At 39.2% G+C, this 26,958-nt stretch overlaps 3 protein-coding genes, 1 long non-coding RNA gene and 1 other non-coding gene across 7 annotated transcripts in view; 2 read left to right on the plus strand and 3 right to left on the minus strand.

Annotated features, from left to right (window-relative positions):
* The first annotated feature begins 1,297 nt into the window (after positions 1-1,297).
* On the plus strand, positions 1,298-1,379 carry trnas-cga (transfer RNA serine (anticodon CGA)). Its single transcript has one exon. It is a non-coding gene; the product is annotated as a tRNA-Ser (tRNA).
* Positions 1,380-1,640: 261 nt separating this feature from the next.
* Positions 1,641-11,540, plus strand: gpr155b (G protein-coupled receptor 155b). 2 transcript variants are annotated; one of them, XM_018693806.2, is made up of 20 exons: positions 1,641-1,828; positions 2,371-2,555; positions 2,836-2,983; positions 3,207-3,336; positions 3,448-3,626; positions 3,854-4,006; positions 4,105-4,172; positions 4,337-4,508; positions 4,654-4,809; positions 4,931-5,014; positions 5,433-5,557; positions 5,676-5,759; positions 5,933-6,020; positions 6,254-6,479; positions 6,711-6,788; positions 6,903-7,057; positions 7,224-7,319; positions 7,408-7,472; positions 7,638-7,775; positions 8,583-8,783. In XM_018693806.2, exons 2-20 carry the CDS (start codon positions 2,398-2,400, stop codon positions 8,629-8,631), a joined length of 2,352 nt encoding a protein of 783 aa, XP_018549322.1. In that variant the 5' UTR covers positions 1,641-1,828; positions 2,371-2,397; the 3' UTR covers positions 8,632-8,783. The 2 variants fall into 2 exon arrangements, with proteins under 2 accessions (XP_018549322.1, XP_018549321.1); XM_018693805.2 differs by having other exon boundaries at positions 1,647-1,828; positions 8,641-11,540.
* Positions 11,541-11,933: 393 nt separating this feature from the next.
* LOC108895174 (transmembrane protein 41A-B) lies at positions 11,934-19,803 on the minus strand. 2 transcript variants are annotated; one of them, XM_018693811.2, is made up of 7 exons: positions 19,680-19,795; positions 19,507-19,597; positions 19,214-19,391; positions 15,146-15,296; positions 14,621-14,782; positions 14,239-14,377; positions 11,934-14,149 (listed from the first exon to the last, which is right to left on the minus strand). In XM_018693811.2, the coding sequence occupies exons 2-7, from the start codon at positions 19,535-19,537 to the stop codon at positions 13,914-13,916; spliced, it is 897 nt and encodes a 298-aa protein (XP_018549327.1). In that variant the 5' UTR covers positions 19,538-19,597; positions 19,680-19,795; the 3' UTR covers positions 11,934-13,913. The 2 variants fall into 2 exon arrangements, with proteins under 2 accessions (XP_018549327.1, XP_050932862.1); XM_051076905.1 differs by having other exon boundaries at positions 19,507-19,803.
* Positions 19,804-20,550: 747 nt separating this feature from the next.
* LOC108895158 (uncharacterized) lies at positions 20,551-21,650 on the minus strand. The gene is made up of 4 exons (XR_001962914.2): positions 21,512-21,650; positions 21,317-21,404; positions 21,104-21,190; positions 20,551-20,652 (listed from the first exon to the last, which is right to left on the minus strand). It is a non-coding gene; the product is annotated as an uncharacterized LOC108895158 (long non-coding RNA).
* Positions 21,651-25,182: 3,532 nt separating this feature from the next.
* bean1 (brain expressed, associated with NEDD4, 1) overlaps positions 25,183-26,958 on the minus strand; it is a 37,991-nt gene continuing 36,215 nt past the window's right edge. The window contains exon 5 of the mRNA XM_018693793.2: positions 25,183-26,866. Coding sequence (XP_018549309.1) covers positions 26,476-26,866 — 391 coding nt within the window. The 3' untranslated portion in view covers positions 25,183-26,475. The remainder of the gene's footprint in view (positions 26,867-26,958) is intronic.

A 26,958-nucleotide genomic window follows, 5' to 3' on the forward strand; every position in this document is an offset into this window, starting at 1 on the left:
GGTGATGTGCTTTTGTTGGAATATACATTGTATGTAATTTCATATTCCTGCACAAAAGACGATCATGTGATTACAAACAAGCACAGTGAATTGCAGTGTCAGCATCCAGATGAAGTGACTGATTTTGTGTTATCAGATAAATAATTTGCACCATTTACATTTTTGTGCAAAAAAAATGGGCAATACATTGATACAAAAAGGTGTCATGACATATACAACATCATCTGGAATCTTGTCTATTATGATATCTATCTATCTATCTGTCTATTTGCAGGCATCAGTCATCATCCCAAACATATTGTGTGATTGGTATATTGGGGTTTTCAAGGTATTAAGCTAGATTTTTTTTTTTAAGGTAAAAATAACGTGATATTTGATTTTATTATTGTCAATCAGCAAAGTTGTGCAATCATAAAGAAGTCCCCAAGGAGCATGTTGGGAGCTCCTGTATGATGCAACTCGCATATTTTCTGGACAAAGTGCCCTAGACGAAGATGTATTTGTTGGAATTATAACTCCATTACCTGCCTATCATTTTTCTCTGTCATACAATAGCTAAATTCTATTTTGGAAATATGTGAGGTTATGAACTAACTGTCTGATTTGGTACTGTTGTCTTGAGTGATGAAGTTGGAGACCCATCCTTAAATAGCTACTATAGTTTTTCAATAGACTGCACTAGGATTTAGTGTTATCAGAGTCCCAAATACACCAATGTGTGCCTATGTACCAACAAAATTAGACACACAGTGCCTTTTAATTAATATTTCAATATGTCATTTAATCTCATTTCTGTAAGTTTCTGTAAGATACTGGTGGACATGATCTTGACATGAAAAAACGTGGATGAATTTTGACTGTCTTTTTTGATGACACATAAAGTTCCTTAAAAAAAAAAAACAATTTCTCATTCAAGGGTGTGTTGTTTTATCATAATGGATGGTAATGTGCTGTTAACAATGTTAAAAAAGGAACAAAACAGAACAAACAGCAAATAGTTTCACCTGTAGAACCTATCCATGTAATGGTGTAAAGTGTTGTCTAGCCTGCGTAAGTCTTTAGACACATTAGTCATTCTTTTATCTGTCAGTTTTGGTGGCCTATCATTGCTGCATCAAAATCCTGTGAAACCTCCCATCCAGCCTTAGAAATGAAGCTTGGTTATATGGCATTATATGGCAGTAAAAGAGAATTACATCCCAGATTTGGTTACAAATAATGGTCTTATACAGTATCTTCAGTAAATTCTGATTTAGGTGTTTTTGAAGGAAGTATTGATTATATAAGGACTTACAGAGCTGTGATGGCCGAGTGGTTAAGGCGTTGGACTCGAAATCCAATGGGGTTTCCCCTCGCAGGTTCAAATCCTGCTCACAGCGTCTCCTTTCCTCAGTATGATCAAGCATCTTACTGTGATGCAGTAACTGGGTTGGTATGTGTGCAACTATGTTATAAGGCTGAAGAGGTATAAAGTATGAAAAGATACTATGAACGTATTTAACCAGTGAATGAGAAAACCACGATCCAATTCCTCTGGTTGTTATGCTGCTGTAAACACTCAGAGCTTTTAGCTCCAAATATTTAATTATTCTCCTCATCACATGAACGCAGCACCACACAGCACGTTTTCATCCAACCACAGTTGGGGTTTGAATTGTATCTTGGCGCTGATTGGCTGAGTCGTCTGTCAGTTATTTTTCAGGGCGTTGCCACTCTCGGCAGCTGTCAGATTCAGAAGCTACTCACCCAAACGACGAAAACACGGGCTTGCTCACCTAGCAAGTCAGATGAATGTCGTGTATTGGAGATGGTCTTTTAAGTAACATTGGTAAGCAATATAATTTCAAGTCAAATCATTTAAAATAATGTATTCGTGCCAGATGTGGCAGATACAGCTTATCCCTCCCTGCAATTTAACTAACGGTATGTATTCTCTGATGTTTTTAGCATGCACCTAGCTTGCGCTAATGGTCAGCTGGCAGCGTCAGTGGTGCTGCCATGGAAAGCAGTTGGCTTCTTAGGCTGTCTAACGTGATATAATATTAGTTTTAGTTTGTTACAGTGTCGTTAGATTGTAGAAATCTCCCGTCATTGAAAGAAGCGGGTTGACTTGACTATAGTAACTTAGCGAACGGTATGTTCATGCACGGAGGCGTAACTAGGGATTCTGGGCACCCTACCAAAAGCCCCCTCCTTTTTTATATATTAGAATAATCCCTCTTCATTTCTTTTGTGTTCCCTCCAGCGGAACGACACAGCTTCTCACTCGTATTCTGTGCTCTGTATCATTAGAATGTATATTTCTATCTTGCCTGTTGTCACTCACTCCGGCCACTGACTGTATGAGTTTCACCTCTTGTCCATCTCCAGAGTGCTGATATTCCCCAGTCCATCACCATGGAGACCGCCAACAACTATGTGCTGATCCATGGGAAGAACATATCCCATAATACTCTTGCAGGCTCTGCTGCTGGGCCCCACATGTCCATCGACAAACTGTTTCCAGCTCTCCTTGAATGCTTTGGCATCATATTGTGTGGCTACATAGCTGGCAGGTAGGTGTGTGTGTGTGTGTGTGTGTGTGTGTGTGTGTGTGTGTGTGCGTGTGTAGGTGTTTTTTTCCTCAGTGTGCCCAAAAACTTTTGATGATGCTTTAATGTGCAGACCCCAACCACAGGTTTGGTCTTCCTCATTTTGCAGGTATACAGCCACCATGTTAAGATTCTGCTGAATGTGAAATGTTAGAGATAGCCTGTGAAAATATGAAAGCAACTGGTGAATAACCACTGTTACTTTGTGTGTGTTCATGGCTATGTCTTCCATTCTTATGTGCAGGGCTGATATCATCACAGAGAGCCAGGCAAAGGGTTTGGGGAACTTTGTGTCTAAGTTTGCACTTCCAGCTCTGCTCTTTAAAAACATGGTGCTGTTGGACTTTGGAGACGTCATCTGGGCGTTTCTGTGGAGCGTTCTGGTCGCTAAGGTTGGTCTCTTTTCCCGTATCTCTGTTTGTGTTCACACTTTTACAATATGTGTATATACTTTCTATTTTATATTATGGTGATCTGAGAGAATTCCAGACAAAGAATGACTGAGTTTGGTCATTTCTCTGTGGAAATTCTTAAGAATTCATGTGGTATGGCACTGCAATAGAAAACCTAATAAATAAACTCAGCCTAACTTCACTGCTCCCAAACTGTTTCTAGGTGACAGTGTTCGTGCTGGTATGTGTGCTGACACTGATGGTGGCCAGTCCAGAAAGCAGGTACAGCAAGGCTGGTCTGTATGCCATCTTTGCTACACAGAGCAATGACTTTGCCTTGGGATACCCCATAGGTGAGGCAGACACAGAGACACTGATGTGCACTACTCATAAAAATTGTCTGTGAAGAACACTGTTTAAGACATAAAGAGTATGTGTCTCTCTCTCTGCCTCTATTATTCCAGTTGATGCTTTGTATCGGAGCACATATCCAGAATACCTCCAGTACATCTACCTAGTTGCCCCAGTCTCCCTGATGCTTCTCAATCCCATCGGCTTCGCTCTTTGTGAGGTGCAGAGGTGGAGGCAGGCCAGCCATCCACAGCACAGCACTCTTGGCATCCTGGCAGTTGTAGTCTTACAGGTATTGTGTGTACAAGTTTTTATGGTGAATTACCAGAGCAAACGTAATGATCCTGTATGCTTTAAGAGGGCCAAGGACTCAAATACTTTTTAAACTGACATGCAATTTGATAAACTTAAAGGCCCAATCGGTGCATTTGTTGTTTTCTACCACAGTGTCTCTTTGATCCCGCCTCTAGGGTTTTCCAAAGTCAGAAATGGCTTTAACACTTTTTGTCACCTCTTCAGGTGATGAAGAACCCAATAGTGTTCATGGTGATAGTGGGAATTATCTCCCATTTTGCCCTGGGCCAGCGCATCCCTGCTGTGTTGTCAGAGTTCATAGACGGCTTGGCCAATTCTTTTGGAGGGGCAGCTTTGTTTTACCTCGGCCTCACTATGGTGAGTTTAATTTAGTTCAGTCTTTTTTGAATAGTTTGAATTTTGGTAAGATAATGTAAGATAATTTAGAAAAAATTATCTCTTCGTTTCTGTGGCAGGTTGGCCAGCTTAGAAAACTAACCAGAGACACTGGAGTTGCCTTGATACTCCTCATCACAGCCAAGCTGTAAGTGGGACTGGGATGGTGTGTGTATGTGACATAACACAGGGGTGGCCTTATTAATTTTTGTGCTTCTAATATTTTTTTCCTGTATTTACTTATATTACAAACATGAAAGGACAGATTGGTATTTCCCATCCTTATCTTCTTTGACTACCTCCTTTCTCCAGTCTGGTGATGCCACTAGTCTGCAAAGACATGGTCGATATTCTGGACATAGGAGTGAACAGCACGAGTGCCAACCACACCAGTTTGTCCAACTTTGCTTTCTTATATGGAGTTTTTCCCACCGCACCTAGTGTGGCCATCTATGCTGGACACTACAACATGGAATTAGAGGTGGTAAGTACCGTGGATGTAGTTATCCCACTTAAAACAGTGTAAGAGCTTGGATTTATATTAAAAAATTCTATTATTGATTCATTAAGTATTTGTTTTTGTTTTTGGTATACATATACTGTAAAGGTGTCTCCATCTTTCTTTCAAGGTAACATCAGGGATGGTAATCAGTACATTTCTGTCTGCGCCAATCATGTATGTGTCTGCCTGGTTGTTAACAATCCCGCTAATGGACCCCACCCCCCTGGTGACAGAGCTTGAAAACGTTAGCTTCAACATCAGCATCGTCAGTCTTGTAGCACTGGTAAGTGTGTTTGCAGACACATCTTGAAAATTGCTCTGCTGTGGGGCAGACGATGATAATAGAGTGATTTTCCAAATAGAGCAATTCAAATTTCTGATCATGTGTCTGTGTCTTCTCTCAGGTGTGGACCATAGCGGTGATGTTGCTCAGCAGGAAATTTAACAGACTTCCTCACCTCTTTGCCTTAAATCTTTTCCTGGCTCAGGTCAGTCTCCAGTCACAGCTCAAGTAATTTAAATCTTAAGAACATCTGATTTATTTAACACGTTCTAAATCATATTCCTCAACAGTCACCAATCCATTAGCTGTACTCCCGTATCCTTTAACGGTCACAGGTGGGCTGGAATCTATCACAGCTAATACTGGGTGAGAGGCAGGGTACACCCTGGACAGGGCACCAGTCAATCGCAGGGCGACACATACAGATAGACAACCATTCAGACTTACATTCACACCTACAGCTAAGCTGCATGTCTATCAGCAGTCATGTTTTGTTATAGTGATATTTTGAGGTCATTTTGGTTTTCTGTTAATATATCAGGGGAAATGTCAGTTGAGCACAGAGGCTACTCACATTCACTTTCCTATTCTGCCATAACTGACTGTAGTCTTCTCTTCTCCAGTTTCTGGTGTGTGTTAGTATGATCCTGTGGAACTTCTTGGTGAAACAAGAGGATAACCTGGTTGGCAAAATTCTCACCTTTGCCTTGCTTTACGGGTCTCTGTACAGCACCTACATTTGGACAGGTAAGGCTGCAAAATTAAAAAATTAAGGACCCATCCATTTTCATCAGTTTGACTACATTTGACTTTTAGTATGTTCTCACTGGTGCTTGCATGTATCTGTTTTGCTCTGTTTTTCAGGCCTTAATCCCTCTCTGTCTGGCTCTGACTAACAGAGATGATCTGCTGAGACTCCGACCAGGACTGTTCATGATTTTGGGTTGGGGGTAAGTCAGTACAAGTTAATGCCACAGGACAATCTCTGAAACCTTTACATTTTTATTGCTTTAATAATCTCTTCATTTTAAAGCAATATGTTTGTATTGGAGATCATTAGAAATATTTTGCTATCATCTAGGCTTTCTTGACATGTTTGTCGTGTGTGTCTGTGTGTGTGTAGAATCCCCTTCCTCATGGTCGGAGGTCTTCTGATAACAGGAGAGAGGACTGACACCATAGACTCTGCCTTCTTCTATGGTAGAGCTCAGGTTAGAAAAATGCCTGCTGTCTCTCCACATTACATTGTTTTTCTCTCTGTACTGTTTATTTGTATTTTTTCCTGTCTTCACTGTAATTTCTGCTGTGCTTGAGTCTATTTATTTCCCATTTAAATATTTCAAGTACACCTCTCCTTGTACTTTAAATATATAATGCTTTATAAATCCCAGAAATCCCAAATAATGTAGTCCAGGAAATTTTATTTTGCTCTTTTCTGCTCCAGATAATCAGCACAGCAGTGGTGCTTGCAGTCAGCCTGGTGCTCGGTGCAATATCTCTGATGGGTCTCAGTCAGGGAGACAGGGAGCAGAGAGGCTACCAGGCCCTGAGCAGAGCTGCTGTAACAGGCATCAACGATGAGCTGAGGACCCCTGGTGGCTTGGAGGATCCACAACAACCACAACAGCAGACACAGATGGCAAATTCACCTGCCCGTAGCATCAGCTCAGGTAGCTGGGCTCTGTGCCAGTAGCTTTGGTTTGTTCTGAGTTAGATTGAAAGCAGTCCTCTCTCTGCCTGAATAAAATAAAAGTCTAGTTGTAACTTGAATGTGTTTAAATGATTACAGAGCTTTAAAGGAGAAAGATAAGCACCATTGAAATGAGTGCATGGTTTTAACCAATGAATACTCACCAGATGATCTACAGTAAATATTTCTACTGTTCCTGTTCAATTGTCAGACCTCCACAGTTTCTCTCCCGTCCAGACCATACCTGATATGATAGCCAGCACACAAAGGGAGCACACAAACAATGCAGGTAACAAACATACATTTTATCATTTTATTTTCCACCCATCAAATAGGAATTGTGTTGAAGGCTGTTTATGAGAAATGTCAAGAAAATATCCAGAATGTGTCCTTTATTCTCCAGGCCAAAGTGGGATGCTGTGTGATGGGCAGCAGCAGAGTTCTTCCTCCTCAGAGCAACCGCTAAACCTGCCGCCACCCGGGCTTCAGCCCACCGATGATAAACAGACAGTCAGACATGTTCTGCTGTGTCTGTTGCTCATTGTCAGCCTGCTTGCGGTGAGGATAAAATACTCAATAGTGTGTATGTGTTTGAATGTGCAGGTGTAATTAGCAAATTAGCAGAAAAATAAAATGTAATCAGATACTATATAATTACTATTTAATTACTGTAAAGATAAATGTTGTGTTGTCTGATTGGTGACTGTCTATGTCTTTTATGTAGAACCTGTCCAGCTGTTTGTGGTGGTTGTTTAACAAAGATCCAGGAAGACTTTACCTCGAACTTCAGTTCTTCTGTGCCGTGGCAAACTATGGACAGGTACCACTGAGTATACTGCGTTTATGTGCATGCATGTGTATACATTAAATGAGCCATTATAGATTTCTCTCTTTTCTCTTTGTCCCAGGGTTTCCTGTCCTTTGGGATCTTTGGTCTGGACAGACACCTCATCATTTTGCCTTTCAAGAAGAGGTGAGATGAGTCTTCAGCAACTTGTTCAGGGTGTTTTCTAGATTCCTTAATAATTCCTTAATAATAATAATAATCACATCAGAAACACAGCACTAGAACAGTGTTTGTCTGTGTCTGTGTGTGTGTGTGTGTGTGTGTGTGTGTGTGTGTGTGTGTGTGTGTTAGGTTGCTCAGCCTGTGGCAGGGTAGGGAGAGTGACGATCTGAGTCCCTCAGGTGTACCAGAGGAGGTCAGGCTCACCTGTACCCAGTTTGTCCGCTACCACAAAGACCAGTGTGTACAAGACATAGTACACACACGCAGGTATGAGAACTAGTTTGTTTGTTTTTCCTGTGTCATACGGAATGTTGTGTCTTGTCTTTTGAAGGCACATGTGAATATGTACAAAAGAACTTAAACTGCTTCAATTTCAAATTACTCCCCAATCTTCTGTTACGGTTATTTTATGTTAATTTCTGTGGTAAAATAAATTCTGGCTTTATTTTTGTTGTTTTGGATCTGAGCTGTGCAGCTGGGTGCCTGTGAGATGAATTCTGACTCCACATCATACATGCTGTGTTATTTTTTGTTTGCCCTTAATTTTTTGATGATTTTTCTCTGCATCCTCTTTGCATGTTATCTACTTTTATCTTTTTCTATCCACCAACCAGTTCTATTTCTTAAAACAAATTTAAGTTGAGCCATTAGACATTTACATTGTCTAATGTCTAACATTTTTAGTTTTACCAAAGTTTGCAATACATGCTCCATTTTACAGATATGAATAATTATATACACAAAGCAATAGCTCTTGCTGCTGCTATTGGAAATTTCTGTTACTGCATCATCTGTGCTTCCTTATTGTGTAAATGTTGATTATGACATTATGCCAGTTAACTACAAAACTCTACAGAAACTACTAACCAAGATACTTTTGCTGGATTTTTTTGGAGTCTTGGGTGCTTTTCTTTACTTTCCTCTAACAAGTACAATTCTTCCCACTATTCTTTTCCCTTTTCTCCCCTCTATTAATCTTCTTCCTTTCCTTTCTTCCCCTTTATTTTATTTATTACCTCCCTGCTTCCCTTTGCCTGCCTCTTTCCCTGTCCTCTCTTCTTCATCACCCCCTAGTGGCTCAGGGGAGAGTATCAGCGCTTCGACAGGTGAATCCTTCCTCTGATAATGACAGGTTTGGTGGAGGAGGAGGAGGACTGGAGGAGGAGAGTGAGGTTTTGAGATACATCCCCTCCCATCAGCCCCAGTACCAACACACGCATCAGGCTCTTCGGGAACAACCAAACCAGGAGGCACAGAATCTGCAGCAGATTCACCAAACTCACAATCTACCTGAATCTCGCAGCCAGTGTTCACTTCCAGTGGAGCCTGAGACTGAACACCATGCTCGCATTTCCAGCTCTGGTACCCCAGAGGAGCAGATTTCCCAGCTCCAGTCTAACCAAGCTCATGACCCCACTAATCCTCAACACCTACACCAGCATGGTCTTGCTTCCAGCCCATCCTACCTCCATCAGCATCCTCAGTCCCATCTTCAAAGTGTGTTTCGGGGCAGTGACTTGGTGGCCTGGCTGGTTGAACGGGGCCTGTGTGTTGGGCGAGCCGAGGCCCAACTGTATGGCATTCGACTTCAGCAGGGAAGAGTGTTAGATCACTTGACAGGTCAGCACAGCTTCAGGGATGACGTTACGCTGCTGTACCACTTCGCACAGGGGAGACGAGAGAGATGGTCCCAGGGTATGTGAGAGGAAGTGAGTGGAAAGGAGGTGGAGAGAGCAAGACGGGGGGGGAGAAAAAAAGGCAATGGGAAAAACATGCTTGGACGTACCAAGCAGCAACCAACATGAGTGCCAAAGAGGAAGTCCCTTACCGTGCAGTCTTTCCTACAAACACTAAATACTGACTCTGGAGATGCAAATGGACTTTTCTGTAGAAATGTCCTTTCCCACCACAACAGTCGAGCTAATGTCTGTGATTGTGGCAATTCTGATACATTTACTCCACAAAGATGATATAGCATGTTTTCCTTGATTGACAGTTGTCTTAGACTATTCATGGTGGTTGCTGCTTGCCTGTCCCCTCAGGCTTCACCCTGTGGCTCAAATATGAAAATTTCTAGCTCCAACTACTGAGAAACTTTGTTTGACATCCCTTCATAAATTTACAGATGTTGTGAGACATAGCACACATAAAAAAGCAAGAACGTGAGACAAGTAAATTGATAGCATTCTGAATTCCTTTTTTTTTCTTTTTTGTTTCAGTTTTTCACTGCTCTAAACTGAGCTGGTTTTGATTATTTCATTTTGATTTTAATTGCCCTGAGATGTGAACAGGATCAAATCACTGTCCAAGAGGTGACAGAAAAGTGATTTTTCATCTTTTTTTGTCTGGATTTCTATGAGGCAATCAATATTTTCAATGTGTGAAGGACAAATAAGCTTTTTTTTTTTTAAAGGACAAGTTGCCATTCATCAGCCTGTTGTCTCAAAAATCATATTATTTATGTGAGTGTCAGTGGTAAGAAGAGGATGAGAGTACGACCAGTAAACTGATCGTACTATATGTTTGCTCTTAGCCAGTGAGAGACTGAGCTGCTCACTGAAAGCCAGTGGTCTTCTTACCTGCTCGTTCTGTTTTATATAGTTATGTTTTCTTTTAGATTACATGAAATCATCCTGAATCTGCCTGTTATTTCAGTATTTGATATTTTGCACGCTGTGTCTCTTAACCACTCTGGTCTATGTTGACTACTTGCATGACTGAGAGCAGTACAAGACTTCTGCTGAGCACTGAAACTTTTGCACTGACTGAATTATAACATTCTTCATGTTTTTAAATTATGCAACTCACTGGATATTTGTCTTGTGATGATGCTGCAGAAGATGATTTTTATCTTTGCATTATGTAATTGTGTTACCACTCTCAATGTAAAACATTTGTTTGGGACCGATTGCAGTTGTGTTGCTAAATAGATTCATTCAGCCAGGGATGGAAGATTAGCACAGATGCCTTTCCAGCCAAATCTGGCACTAGCTTGACCAGAGAGTTCAGCCAAGGCCAAACCTGAACTCAAGTTATTTCTTTTTCCACTAAATTGAACCCACAAGATGTGAGATTACATTTCTTAAACCTCAAACGAAGACAAGCCGTTTATCTATGATGCCTCAATGAATCTTTTTTGTCATGATGCCCTTTTAGAGATCGATTCAGTCAAAAAACAGACATAGCCTCAATTACAGTCCTCATTTTCTGGCATAACATTCTATCCTGTATATTGTACACTAAATCACTACTGAACTGTTTACAAATGATATAGCTCCCACTGAGCGACTGGCAGCACTGACTACACTACAGCTACTATTTGCCTGTTAAGTTGCTGTTGATTTGTGATATTATCACTATGAAATTTACAGTGTTTTGGTAGGGCTGCAGAAGATGGAAGATGGTGATATATGTACATATGAGCAGAAACAAAGACCATATTAATGTCAATCAGATGCTTTAATTATGATATTTTTGTCATGTTTTTTGTAGCGAGACCAGAGGATGGCGAGTATGATATCTACTGGCCAGATTTCCATGGCTGAATGAAACTTAGAATATTCATTTTTCTGTGAGCAAAATTTTGAATCATGTGGTGACCCCTGACTTTTCACCTGCAGCATAGTGTCTAAGAGATGATATTCTTCATCACAAATTAGCCAAAAACTTGTGCGTGTGCATATATTTCCATCTTAGTGTCTTCTGCCAGTTGATACCACATTTAAGTTCATACAATTCACATCAGGTCCTTGTGTTTACTGAGTTGTTACAAATGAGATTTTTGCGTTAAGAGTGCCTGCCTCAGCCAGCGTGAAGGTATGTGTGTTTGTGTGCATGAACAAAAATGTCTGAGTTTCTGTGTGATGTATGTGGAAGACAGCACTGAGAGAGAACAAGAGAGATTTTAAAGTGAAATGTGATGGTGTGTTCTGTCTGTGTAACTGTGGATGTTTTGTTTTAAGTGTGTTGCTGTCAGTCAGTGACTGTGTGACCATATGAAAGGCACAAATAAACTACTGTTTGCATCCAAAACCACTCGTTGCACTTTGTCATTACACAAGCGATTACTATTTCTGAGTGAAAATTAAAAACTGAACAATGTCATAGTAAAAGCAGGAGTAAACAGACATTACATATTATGGTTTTACACAGTCCAAAAAACATGCAATGTGCACAGCATGTTGATTTAAAAAAGATTTTTACAGATTTTGTCTCTCTTGTGCAGATTGGATTTTTTTTTCTTCAACTGTTTTTGGTCAAAGAAGAGGAGAACAAGAATCTCACAAAGCCCTTTAAAACTGAAAGCAACACTGCCCATGACAAAAGCCCTTTTTTAAAAACTTGCTATTTTATAAACCTGCCACTTCATGAAAAACCTCTTGAATGTATTTTAGCTGTCAGAGAGTAAACAACACATACAAACAGTGAATCTGGCACTTTGGGTCTTTTTCACATTTACAAAACAGCAGAATGACCAAGCTCACAGAGTGATGTGACAACACTCCATACCTTTAAATATTGCAAATTCACTACACTGTCTGGATAAAATATAAGATTTTATATCCAAAATTAAACATATCTTGAAATTAGGTTAACAATGATTCATCTAAAATATACAGTTTAGTATACAGTTTTCTGCTGGATTTGCAAGTTAGAGCAGACTAATTAGTTGCTCATGTTCATGTTTTTGATAAGAAGCTATAACTTAAGACTATTTTCTACAGACTTTCTGCTCTGAAAAATAAATAGTACAATTGAGGTTTATCAAAATTAAACAGTAAACCAGTTACACTGAGCAACAGACACAAAGTGCATCACCTGCCTCAGATAAAAGCCTCTCATTCACAGGAGAAACAGATGTGATCTTCTCGTAACTATCTGCAAAATAAATACTATTTCAACGCGGGAATGGGAAGCTGTGCTTTTCTTTCATAAGGTGAAATCATTAAGCCTTTATGTATGCTAACTTCCACTGGCTTAGCACATGCATCCATATTGTATCTACTTATGAATTATTTGCTTCTTCACTGTAAAACCCTGAGTTTAGTGAAGAGGTATGTTACTTAACCTCTCCCACAGGTGATAGTAAGTGCTCTTGAGCAAGGTAATTTGCCTTATCTGGTAGTAGACATGTACAGATGCCTACAGTAAAAAATCCCCATTGTGCTTGACTGCGACAAAGTGATGTGTGTGTGAAAATCAGGCAGGCTGTGAAATCAGTTACCAGCCATGACACTGACATCCTTGAGTTTCTCAGTAGTCTGATTTTGGCACTTTCCCTGTGTCACAGAAACCATCATGAGAAGATCACAACTGCTCTGCACAGAGCTACTGTAAAACTCCTCTGTGAATGCAGTCAGAGCTACGACTTAAGACACAAAAGTAAGTGCTTTGGGAAAAGACAGATAGACACTCAAACTCGACATTTTGAAAATAAATATCCTAAAACATGACAGTTTTTCCAATGACGTTTCTGGAACTGTATGGCTGCAAACTGCATTACTGAGTAAACATATTAAAGGAGAATAAATTATTATTGTCTAGCTAGTTAACTGTCTGGTCTCCATAATCCAGAGCAGAGTGTAAAAATCAACAAAGGACAAAATAAGGGGATGAGGGTATCCAAAGTGTGCAAGCCAGAACTTCTCTACAGCAGGGTCAAGTGGGGCTTCTTGTGCAGCTCTCCAGTGTATATTTATTACAGAGAGCAAATTACTTTTAAAGCCCTATGTGATAACTAACGGTTGCAGCACCCTGGACAGAAGGTCAGAATTCTGTAGAGAAACAACTGTGGAACACTAACACCTTGGTTACTGTCAATTCTGTTCATTATAAGCATAAAAAAATAAGATCACTTTGGGCACAAATGAAAAGGTAATATTTTACGATCAAAGCCATCAGGCAGCACTTTAAGGCACTACTTCCAATCTGACAAAAATCTCATGACGCACAACAGATCACTAGATTACTGCATGATAGGCAGCCTTTGGTCTGCCCTGAGATGGAGACTGACAGTATGACAGCAGTCAACCATCTGTTTCACTCACAATTTCACTGAGATCACAGAGATCATTTCAGTGAGAGAGTTTTCAAGGAGAATCAAGGTAATTTCATTCATTTTAGAGTTGATCCTTTCATCTTAGAGGAAGTCTGCTGTGTGCATTAGCAGTGAGAGATCATAAACTTTAACCTTGAAGTCTGGTGTAACATGACCTGAGGACATTTCTAAACTTTCAGAACAGATCATACCATCACTACTATATGTATGATGAACTTCTGGTGTGACCTTACAGAAATCTCAAGGCTGGAGTGGACAAAAGGTCACATGCCTACCAATGGAGAGCTTTTCCTCACCTTAATTCTTCTGACACCAAGTTGCATTTAGGGTCCTCCTTTAACCCAGAATCACCGTCTCTTCCGGTCCTGCTTAATTTCAGCCTGACTGGTTCCGTTGCTGTCCATGCCATCCATCTTGAGGTGATTTTTGCTGTAGCGTTTGATCAGCGCTCCAGGGACGAGAGCCATGAGGGCGATGGCCAGGAGCTGTGCCAGTGTGCTCCAGGAGAAGATGTCGTCCAGAGAGGAGATCTCGGAGAGTATGGAGCCCGTACGAACGCAGATGAAGTTGTAGGGAATCAAACCTGACGGCGAAAGCAGCAACTGATTGATTTACATTTACAGATCTTTGTGTTGTACATGGTACTTTTTTTTAACGCATGTGTAGTCTCACCTATGAGTACAGAGAAGAAGAAAATAGGTATAGGGATGTTGAGGACGGGACAGGTGATGTTAAGGAACCAGTTAGGAGTCATAGGGAAGAAACGAAGGAAAAGTAGAAAGAAAAATAAACTGCTGCGATTTTGCTCCACCTGACAGAGGGACGAAAGAAAGGGGAAGATAAGAGTAAAGGACAAAGAGATGGTGAGAGAAAATGGAAAAGGGAAAAGCAGAAAAATGGAAAAAGAAAAGAGATAAGCAGGTAATTGAAAGTCTCCGGGTTCTTTCTTATCTATATTTGTATCTAGTTTGTGACAGTAATTGTTTCTTATGCCTTCATAATGACCTCTACTATAAAGTTAGTTTTGATTATAGTACTGAACAGACGGGCTTACCTTCATCTGCAGCAGGGCCACCTTCTCAGGGAAGAGCTGAACCACGTGCTGCTTTCCAAACGTAGAGGAGAGCAGGAAGCAGAATGTGGAGCCTGTGGTGGCGAGCAGGCAGGCCAAAACCAGACCCTCCCAGGGCCCGAATATCGCACCGGCTAGCATGTTCTGAGGGAGGGAGGGATGGATGGATAAATAGATCAATACAACCAAATACTGTGTTACAGCACATTATTCCTCTGTTTGAAATGAGAGTCAGTATCTGAAAACAAGACAGAAAAAGGCACTAGGCACTATGATGCACTAGGATCAAGACAGTGCAATATTCTAGAAATTATGGAATCATGACTAAATCAGATGAAAGAAACTTTCTTTTTTAAATAAACATTTTCTTCTTAAATCAGTTGTAAGCAAAATGACTTGTTAAGACAAACAAAGACGAATGAACTCCATCAAACCAAACTGGACACTGAGCTCATCAACTTTTCAAGTTCAGTCAAAATCATTTAAATGTGTGTGTACGTGTCTCACCAGAAAGGAGGAGCCAGGTATGGCGAAAGACTGTTTGTACAGGTAGGCACTACAGAACAGCAGCAGAACGTAGCCATGATGTTCTCTTTTATAAAATTTGAGCATCTCTGCGAGGTCCCGCAGCTCATCTAGGTCAGAAGGGAACTTCAGCCTGGATGGAAACATAAAATAGAACACAGCTGGGTTTTTACTGATCTGAAATAACTAATCAATCTTTTAGAAGTCCTCACATGTCCATCTGTGACGTGTAATGTCTGTTAAATTATGGGAAGTAAAAATAATGTACTTTTTTGCTCTGTCCTCTTTCCTACAACCCACTTCTTGTACTTCTCTTTCAGTTACTGATTTCCTACATTTCCCAGAATGCCCGTTATCATGTTACATGTCCCAGACCTCACCGTGGACAGTTTTCATATGGATTATTCCTTTCATGTAAAGTAATTCCAAAGATGAGTTCTGTGGATTATCCAGATTTACATGGACATTTTTGTCTGGAAAAGCAAATTAAGAAAACCATTCTCTTCCACTGTATTGGACTATGTATACAACTATGGATTATCTATAAAATAAAATACATCTTTTTAATTTGAGTGAAACAACTCTCTGAACAGGACATAAACATACAACAAAACAACTGATTTTTTAACAGAAAGAAAGGTTGTGAAACATTATATTAGAAAGAAGAGAGTTGGCAGTGGTGTGTATGTGCGCGTGAATGTGCATGTGAGAGGGCGAGTGAGAGGGTAACAGGATCCATTTGATTGAGGGACAGAAATAGCGTCGTTGCCTGTAGACCTGAGCAGAGGGTAGGAAGACACTTCTCAAAACACACATACACACACGCCAAAATCCCCCCCTTGAAACTCAAGATGTCGGCTTCCTCCGCCACCTGCTCTGAGACTCAGCATTCCTTGTTCCTACTGGTCAGTGGACAAATATTCTGTTCTGTCACTGGTCAGCAGGTTGATGATGTGTAAGTGCAGAGATACATGAAACTGCATGAATGTATGTACAGTATTTAAGGAGGGAAATGTGTCATCGTGGGCACTTTCCATTTTGCTCACATATAACCCCATGAGAAACACACACACACTTATACATATCCATATATGAGGGCAGACTAAGTACTGTAGACTTCTTGTAGTCATTATCTCAATTAAGCATTGATAAGAAGCTGGGTCATGAGGGTTAGTGTCAGCTTTAGAGTAGGTCTGGGATTCAGTATTTTGGTATCTGTTAAAAGCTTACAAAGACCCCAACTAACCTGACTAATTAATCTGTTTATTTTATTTTTCTATTAATCATTAAGACTATAAAATGTCAGAAAATTTTCCAAATTAGCTCATAATAATTTCACAGTGTCCAAGGTGATGTCTGAAAATGTTATTTAGTACACCCAACAGTCCAAAACCCCCCAAAACATCTGAGATCCTAAAACCATCATCTGAGTATTAGTTCTGGTTTATATTCTTAAATATGATGATGATTATTATTATTTTTGTCACAGATTAGCAGTTTGATCATCACACTCCTAGTTTAACTGTGACTGACAACTGACGCATCACAACAGATTACTGAGCTAATCTGCTAATTATAAATCCACTATCAGATCACTGTCATCTAACCAAATGTTACCATCTGTCTCATTTACCGGCCTAAAGTGATGCAGTGTGTTAACAGTGATGTCTAGCCCATCTCAGGGTGTTGTCATTTTTCCTCCCACCTTGCTCTCAATCCCTCAGCCCTCTTAGACACAATGAATGCTAGATGTCTGGACATATCTATAGAAGCTTGTCAGTGATGGACCTTCTGCAAAAAGATTCTTTGTTTTAAGGTGAATTGAAGAGACGGCATTAGATGATATGGATAAGAACTTGTGGCCAAATGCATGTGCACCATGAACAGTGAATATGTATAGTTTTGCATTACGTTACTGGAATTGCTTTGGTTTCATGTTGTGCACTTACTACTCCACTCTAAAAATGGCAAAATATAAATAGCCCATTGAGGCATATTGCAGCTTTTCTGATTCATTTCTGTGACACATACTGTGAAGTATGTGTACTTTTAATTTACTTTTTTAATGTAAGTTAATATTATACCTGTTGTTTAATCTGTTAGCTCCTTTCTTTGTTGTCCTTTGTTGTCCTAGCACACGTGCACACACATGCACACAGACAGACACACAGAGGGGTCTTGCTCTTGGCCTCAGAGTGTCTTGGTCGGCGTTATTCTATCATCCCTAGACAACCTCACAGATGACTGCTTGGAACATTGCAAAATACTGATTACAAGACACACACACACACACACACACACACACACACACACTGAGGAGTAATGTGATCAGTCTGTACTGAGAGAGTAGGAGAGAGGCAGAAACAGGAGAACTGAATTTCAAACATATTTAATATTTTACTGCTATACTGACATTACTATTATTATTATCATCATTATCATTCTCATTTGTGACTCAGATCTGATTACCACTATGAGTAGAAAAGCACTGGTAGAAAAAGTGGAGTCTAATCATTTAATTCAAATATATGATTATTAATATGACAGGCCTACTGACAACTAGTGTTAAAATGCTGAAATCAATTCTGCATGTCAGAAATATACATTAACAGATAAAACATCAATACAGCAGACTTGACTGGTATATGTAGAAGTTACTAAATTTAGTCAAAATTCAAATAACAAAAAGGGGATGTAAAGAAATCAATTTTGTCATTTATTACTTCTATTCACCCTCAGACAGAATGCCTATCCCAGCATGCATTGGGAAGGAGAAAGGTAAACACTGTTGGTGGGTCACTACTAGTCTCAATAGTTTCCAAACTGGATGTCAGGGAAGCCCCAAGGGATCTTAAAATAGATAAATGGGAAAACAGAATGATTGAATGATGAAAGGGATGAACAACAAAAGCATTAAGCTCTAGCTATATAAAGTTAAGTTTACTGTTCTGGATTTTCCTGTTATTTTTCATATTCTCTTCTATGTCTTCCAGGGTTTTAAATGCTTTAAATGAAACAGTCTGAGGGGGTAAAATGACTCTGTGTGGTTGAACTCCATGCAATTAAAATCTACACCAAGGTCAGTGATGACAGGTCATAAGCAGATATAGATTCATTATAGGACGTCACAAGCAATGACTGCTCAACTGATTAATTCATCTAGAGAAAATGAATCACCAACTATTTTAACTGGTTAAACGTCTCAGTCATATTTCAAGTTAAAAACAACAAACAAGTTGCTTCCTGCTTCTGAAATGTGAGGATTGGCTGTTTGTCTTTGTCAAAATAAACACAACACTTTGGGCTCTGGGAAACTGTGATGATGATGATGATGATGATGATGATGATGATATTATTATTATTATTATTATTATATTTCATGAAACCAAACAATTAAGCAGATTAATCAAAAAGAAATAATCATTATTAGCAGCCAAGAGCCAAAATGGTTAGGGCCCATATGACTGGAAAAAGTTTCATCAGGGCTGCAAGCAAAATAATGTTCGTGTTCATGTGGGGAAAAGCCAACACAGCAGAACAAGCAAACTCTAGACAGAAACCCTGCTGAGGTGACAGTGTCTGCATTAGGGCTTAAACTAACAGTTATTTTCTTTTTCTCAGTTAACTGTGCTGCCCACAAAAAAATTGAGGAATAAGTAAAAAATATCCAAAACAATCCACAGGTGTACCGAAGGTGACATAACCAAATGTCTTGCTTTATCCTATCAACAGTCCAATACCCAGAGCTGTCCAGTTTATTATCACGTTTGGCTAAGAAAAGCATCAAATCTTAACCCATGATAGTTCAAATAAAGCGCTGATTTATTAAATTACTATGACTCTCATGTCAGTTGAATGTTACCTATATGTGTAAAAAAAATAAAATAACAGTGCAGAACTGTGCACTTTGTGTGAGCATTTTTATCTCTAACTTTTTTCACAGAGAGTAACGTTGTTAAATTGTGGTTACAATATTTTCATTTCTTCGTTCTTTTATTGAGACTATATGGAGTCTGAATTTAAATTTGAGTTCTGGCTCGGTGTTCTTACCTGAACTCCTGGACCCCCTCGTCCTCCCCCTCGGAGTCCGGCTGAGGCTGTTTCGGTCCCGGGGGAAGATGAGTCGACAGCAGGTAGAGGTAGACACTTGCTGCCGCCACAATGATAGCTAGTCCCGCTAAGGAGCGCATGGTGTTCCCCGCTGTAACTGCCTGCTCACCGGCTAACTCTGTAAACAACTCAGGCTGAATTTAAACAGGAGGGGAAGACCACCAGGGCGATAAGAGTCGACGTGTTATGGTTCAGTTGGACGGCACTGAGGAGAGAAAGGGGGTGTCGCTTACCGAGAAACAGGCTACAAATGACGGCTGACATTCTGGCTGGGGTTCGGCAGACGGATCACATGGCAGCCGGCGACCAACAACTTTCTTCTGACTGAGGAAGAAGACACTGTTGACAAATGTGCAGCACTATCACACAGCAGCTGAAACACGTGGCTTTATGTTTCGTTTCCTACTCGTTTTCTCTCCTGAAACTGTCACATTTCAGATTACATCGTCCACAGCTGCACCTTTAAAAGAAGAATTTACACACTTGGTTACTTTGACTAAACTTTCTCTGTGGAAACAGCTGTGTGCAATCTCCATATGTACTTACATGAATCAACCACTAGAGGGCGACGTGGTAAAGTCCATGTGGTGTTCAAAGGAGTACATGCGCGAAGTTGGTGATACATCAAATAAAGAGTAACATGTAAATCCTTGCACGTAGTAGTGTATTTAAGTAGTGTAATTAATATCTTCGTGTCTTCTCTCTGTAGAAGTTCACCTTTTTGTTTCCAAATGTGTCTAGGGTTTTAATTACAAGTTTCTATATATTTATTTCTATTTTATATTCATGTGAAGTGAATTTCCAAAAACCATAATACCATATCATACCATCTATAGAAACATGTACACCCTGTGCAAGTTTTAGGCACTCCAAAGAAAGGATGCTTTCAAAAATAATGTCATGAATATTTCTTTTTATCAATTAGCTTAATCCAAAGTGTAGTAAACAGAAAAAAAAAAATTAAATCAAATCAATATTGACCAACCTTTGCCTTTCATACAGCACCAATTCTCCTTGCTACACTTGCACACACTTTTTCAAAGTACTTCACAGATAGGTTGTTGCAAGCATACTGGAGAACTTGCCACCGTTCTTCTGAGGATTCAGACTTCTGTCTCTTCATGTAATCCCAGACTGACTCCATGGTGGTGAGATCAGGGCTCTGTAGGGGCCAGACCATCTGTTGCACAACTCCTTCTTCTTGCCATCATCACCATATATATAGTTAATATATTAGTACCCTGCCTCTTAAAACCAAATCACCACAGGGACCCATATTTATTTATTGTCTTTATTTATTCTTTTGGCTGAAACAGTTTGGAGGAAGGTTTTCAAAGCTGCTTCTTTTTCCCCTCATGAGCTGTCTATCACATGCTCTCCTGCAAAGGAAATGTTGAAAATTTAATAACAAATCATATTAACAAGTAAACACAACACAAACAAACAAACATAGTATTTGGTGCTGAGGAGATACAGAGCAGATAATGTAAACAACATCAATATACATCAAGAAATAACTTGTTTTGTGGCTCCTCTGCTGTCAGAATGTAGTTGTATGAAACAGCCTCTGTGCTGTTTGTGCATTTTTCACCACACAAAATTAGTTGTGTCCAGATCAGAATCACCAATTCACAAGCATTAAACTTTGGTTGGAAAATATTCTCACATCAAACTGGTGGATAAAGAACCTCAAAGCATTATACACAATGGTGAGAGAAAAATGGGTTGTGTGTCTTTTACAAAGTAATGTGAAAGTGAAACAATTCGCTCAAGGAGTAGTCAAAATATCACAATTATGTGAGAGTGGTAAAAACACACACAAAGTCTCACCTTCAAAATCTGTATCTGTTGTATCTGACCATGAGACAGTCGTATGACCCTTGAAAAATCCTGCTAGGGCCACATCCTCTGGAATAACTGCAGGATGGAACACAGTGGCTGTCAGTAACAAATTACAGATTTTGATCAGTGCTACTTGAGTATGTTAGATACGATTCAAGTATGTGATTAAAGCATTCTCACAGGTACACACACAGGACATACCTTCACTGTCATCAGTGGAATCAGTGGGTGTCCCCTCAAGCAAGACCACAAGAGCAAAGAGCAGGATCAGGAACTGTGCTTTCATTTTCTACAAGAGAACACACAGGCTTAGCACAGTTCTATGTCTTTTATTCTATGATAGAAATTAATGTTCCTTTTTTAATTGTCAGCATGAGCTTTTAAATAATAACTCACCTCTGCTATTAAACTTAGCAGCAGTAGTCTGTATGTGTTGGTCTCTTACAGTGAAGTTACTGTTTATGATGTCTCTTTTGTGAGTCTGACTTATATATCAGACTGACAGGCTGGGTGTGTCTGTGTGTCTTAAACATCTCAACAATCCACCCAGTTCAGTTTTAGGAAAGGTACGTTCCAAAAATAAATCACTCACTCGTCATATTCAAAAGACCGTGGATAATAACTCCTGACTGATCATGCTAATATGTGGGTTAACTGAACTGATTGCCTTAGAGATACAAAGCAGTCAGAAAGGATTAATATAATGACACATTTCTCATTGTATCATACAGCGCATTGAGTCCGAACACTGGAACAATGACTGTGAGGTTAAGGTGCTTACCTGCGCAGTAATTATACTACACAACATAATAGGATTTATTCTTCTTCTCCCCCACTCTGTGCTCTCTCTCTCTCTCTCTCTCTCTCTCTCTCTCTCTGTGTGTGTGTGTATGTCCCATTTGTTCAGAATCAGTCACTCAGATTGATATAAGAGCTCAGATTTATTCACTCTTCTCTACAGAAGAAAATATTTAACAAAATCTCTAATACAGAACATGAAGAAACATTATTAATCACTGTTTCTAATATATACATGAAGTTTGTTGTCTCGAGAGACAAAGAAAGAGCAAGGAAGAAATATGGTGAGTGGTACACATGTAAGGTGATTTTCACTTACAGAGAATGCACCTACAAAGCAGTGCTATCCTAGCTGGAAAAAATAATAGTATGTGAACAAATGGGCTAGGAGCAATCTGAAAACTATTTAGTTGGACTACAAGAGGAGTCACACTCCTCTTTAACAAATGCCATAAAAATACTGACAACTCTGATGATCTTTATATTTCTAACATGGCAAAGTAGATCCAGTGAATCTTACTGTCTTATCAGCATCCAGGTTACCACTTATAAACTTTGTAGTATTGTTCTGCAGCACCCCCTGGTGGATGAAAACAAAAAAAAAAAAAAAAAAAGTGTGATCTTTCAATCTTTCTTCTGATGTAGACATAGAACATACATGGGACTTTGCGCAGCTAAATACAACACATAAACTTATATCACTGTATGGTGAATACTGACTACAAGAGAGCAATGTGGGAGTTTTAGAAATAGGTGATTATTTTATCATTTTTAGACTGTCTGTATAACTCTGCCTTTTGTATGCTGTCTCATACAGTCAGCATCCCATAAAAACCAACCAAACTCTTTCTTTTAATATTTTTTACCGTGTCTGGCAATGCATTTTTTTTCCTCAAAAACAACCTACTGTTTCCAGTGAAAATGGAATCATTTGCTGTGTCTAAATTGTAGTGGGTGCAGTCTGGATATAATTTTATCTTCTTTTTTCCCCCCAAAGAACTACTAGTACACCAAGTACTTAAAAAATAACCCACTGTGAATACAATAGTAGACTTACTAAATAACCTCAATAGAACAGAAGTATTGTTGCAGCAAGGTTTTGGTTGTACCTGAAAAAAACATTATAAGGAGTAAGTTTAAAGTACAATCAGAAAGCTTGATATGGCAATAATTGCTCTGCATTTTTTGAGAATAACTATAACAAAGATGTTTAGCAATCATCTCTCCTGGCTACTCCAATTAAAGACATTAGATTTGTTGGTCAGCAGTTAAAACCTACTTGGTTGATAAGATACGATAATCCTTTATTAATCCCCCAATGGGGAAATTTACAAAATACTAATCTATTTACACAAGTTTTACAGGCCATCAACACTGACAGAATTATCATCAAATCACTAATTAGCCTAGCTCTCAACTAAATTTACTTTCAATCAATCCTTAAATAATCCTTTATATGTTAAAAAAAAGGTTGCAGTGGGAGAAACTGAAAATGAATGATGCATTAATAGAAGGTGAAATAAAATTTGTCTTTGTTTTGAACTAACTGTACTAAAGTAAATGGCTCTGGAAATTACATTAGCAAATTTTAAAGATTCCTTGAATCCTGCAGGGAAACAGGGGGAAAGAATTAGAGAGGAGGTACAAAGAGAGAAATAGACAAAGAAAAAAGAAAAAGAGTAAAAGGCAGATAAAGGCAAAAAAGTTTTTTTTTTTTTTTTTTAAAAAGAGAGTACAATTGTAAGTGCTTAAAGAGTGACTCTAAAGATGGTTAATGCATCATGATATTGTCAAAAGAGTTGTTCACTTTTATACTGAATCCAACAACGTCATGACTCTAAATAGTCAACAAACTAAACCAAAACTGAGCTAAACTGAACCAAACAATAAAATGAAGCTGATTGCTGGAACAAGATGAAAAAACAGTCAAGATGTGTCATTTTTTCCTCTCAATAAAATCTGTCATCAAAACTTATCGATCAGGAATTCAAATAGTGAGAAAATCTTCCATACTACATCAGTAAACCAATGACATAACCAAACATTTAACAGTGCAAAGCACTGAATTAATTGCATTGAGATTACCATATTATGGCTACAGTGTTCAAGCTAACAGTCTGAGGGCTATTAGGCACATCTTTTAACACAAAAAAATGTCACATTAGCACAATTTTCATTTTCTAAATTGAGGAACAAAAGTTACAAAACAAACAAATGTGGACAAATTATTCTAGAATTATAAACAAGCATTTGCATTGTTATTGAAGCTTAGTCTCAAATGACTTCCTGCTTCAGTAACTGGTGATAAATGGTGGTGTGTTGTCTACAGGTCTTAGTGTCTCCAGAATTACCCAGGTTTTCCCTCCACACACCTTATTCTAACAGTACACTCCTGCTTCTGTCTTTGTCAGACTATGGTAAACACTGTAAAATGCAGAGACATCTGAAGTGGTGTGGCAGGATCTCTGGTGGCTATAGTGGAGGTATTCAGCTCCTGGGCACAGACAGCAGTGAATAATTGGTTACATTTTAATGTACTCCCGAGATGCCACCGAGATTATGTGTGTCAGATATAACATTAATTTGTACATAGCTATGCTATAGTTCAGGTTAGACAACTGAAACCTCCTGGTAAAGGGCAAGAAACGCTTGTAGTTACAGCTAATTTAAAATCTGATTGTTGACTAAGACGGTACTAGAAACTAGAAGGGTAAAAGACAAACACATAAATGCCTATGTACCACCACACTAAACCTTTATTGACACAAGAAGTTTTTATGAACTGTTTTTCAATTTACCTTGTAAAATGTAATTTCCAATGCAATTTTTTGCATTTGAACAGTAACTTTGTATAGGTCTGTGTTGGTTTCCATGTATGGCTCAAGATGTCCACTACAAAAAAGAATTCCAACATTCATACCTTCTAGGAAATCATACATCAGTGGTGATACATCTAATACATTTTTGTTTTTATGTCAATTTGTTTACAATAGAATTGAAATGATTTGTCAATCATTCAATTAGTACATTGACCAAAAATAAAAATTGACAACTACATTGATAGTTGGATTAATTTTTCAAGCCTTTTTTCAAGCAAAAATGCCAAACTTTCCCTGCCTTTCATTGGTTTGGCTCATCTGAAGTAACTGAATCTTGGCAACAGCATTTCAGACATTACTCTGCTTAGGACACGTGATGGCCATTTCTCACTCAATATTTTATCGACCAAACAAATAATCAGTTAATCAAGAAAATGTTCAGAGGATTCATTGATATTGAAAATAACAACATCTTTATTCCTGTCATGCAGTTCAAATCTCTGCATCTGATTAATTAATTTAGCTAACACAAACCAGTTGTAGCTTATGCAGGTTAATAACTGCAAAGATGTTTGGAAAGCTACACATTTGTTAAAGGGGGTGTGGAATCTGTGACAGCTCAGGCCAAGATTATTCTTTCATGAGGGTGAAACGGACAGAAAAAGACAGAAGCATCCATTTCTTCAGTGAACAGTGCATTAAGGTCTACAGTTTAATATGTAATTTCTCTGTTGCATTAGCCCAACCTTGTCAGGAGGAGGGCTCCAAGCTACATTTTGCTGCTGGGGTCCGGTTATAGCACTGATATTACAACCAGAGCCCTTGACAGAAATAGTTATGACGATTTGTACAACAGACTAGATGAAACCCCCTCTCTGATGATGGCAGATGTATGTTGCAAATATTTAACAATGACTTTTTAATCTTAGTGCCTTGCTCAAGGGGAAGAAAGATACAAGTGGAAAGGAGGGAGTTATGATAAGTCATTGTTCCTGACCATTCTGAATTAGTCTGAATTTTATATCATCACAAAGTCATTCTTCTAACCACTAGGATACTACCACCTCTAAATGTTCACACACTAAAGAGACTGGAATGTGTGCTGGTAGTTAACAAGGCTGCACTTATACAACACCAGAGCTAAGTATAATTTCATTCAGAACATCATGAAAATATTGATAGGTGAGGACCATACCAAAATAAATGGAAGAGGGGGAACTCTATGTGCTTGTGTATACCTTAAACTACTCTACTAAAATCCACATTAATTCTCAGTCCTTCTCCTACACACACCCTACAAAGTCAGCTTGCTGTTGCCTACATGATGAATAAATGTTAGTATTTTGTAGCAGTAATTCAGACTAAATCCCATACATGACACATGACTCTTCATGACTCTTGTCCTAATTTAAAAAAGAGATTAACAGTCAAAACATGACAAAAACTGAAGAAGACAATAGTGTTATTACCAGACGGCATTGTCCAAAGGAGCATCATTGGAATGACAAACCCTTTTTTTTATTTTGAGTTTTTATTTTGTCCAGAAACAAACGATAGGTTGAAAACTTGAGTCCTGGCTGCATATCAGTCCACTGAGATGCTGATGTTCAGCCTTATTAGGTGTTGGCAACTGTGTGGAAGATGTGAACATCTTATTAGTGTCCATTGTTTGCTGTCACACATGTTGTTTCATTTAGCTGGAGACAACCGAACAGCGCAGGTGAAAGAAACAAATCAACTGTCCTACAAGATCTGGCTTGCCCCTGGTTGCTGGGAGCTGCCATCATCTCCCCTGTCTGACTGGTGTTTATAAAGGTCACATGGCATGAGAGGGAGGGGATGTCCCTGCTCAGCCAGCACTGACTCATAAGGCGGTGCCGCCTCCAGCGGGAAGGAGATGGATGCGATGTGTTGATGTTCCTGCTCCTGCAGTCCCAGCGGGTAGTGGGAGGGGGAGAACCAGCCGGCACTGGCTGAGGTCTCTCCACAGTATGGAGAAGGATCCGGACTGGTGTAGCTAGGCTGCTCCTCCTGCTCTGGCCCTCTCTGACAGGGGTCCAACAGGGAGTAAGGAGGTGGGTCATCTGTAGGTATGTAGATCTGAGTCGAACCAGGGCCAACACACTCATCATAACTGAAGATGAAAACAAAAATGAAACAGTTACTTATATAGTAGCAATTTAAGAGGAGATATTCATTATTTATTGTTTTTTCAGGCATCTAGGG

Source organism: Lates calcarifer, linkage group LG16_LG22 (assembly GCF_001640805.2).
Source record: "Lates calcarifer isolate ASB-BC8 linkage group LG16_LG22, TLL_Latcal_v3, whole genome shotgun sequence".
Classification (NCBI taxonomy): Eukaryota; Metazoa; Chordata; class Actinopteri; family Centropomidae; genus Lates; species Lates calcarifer.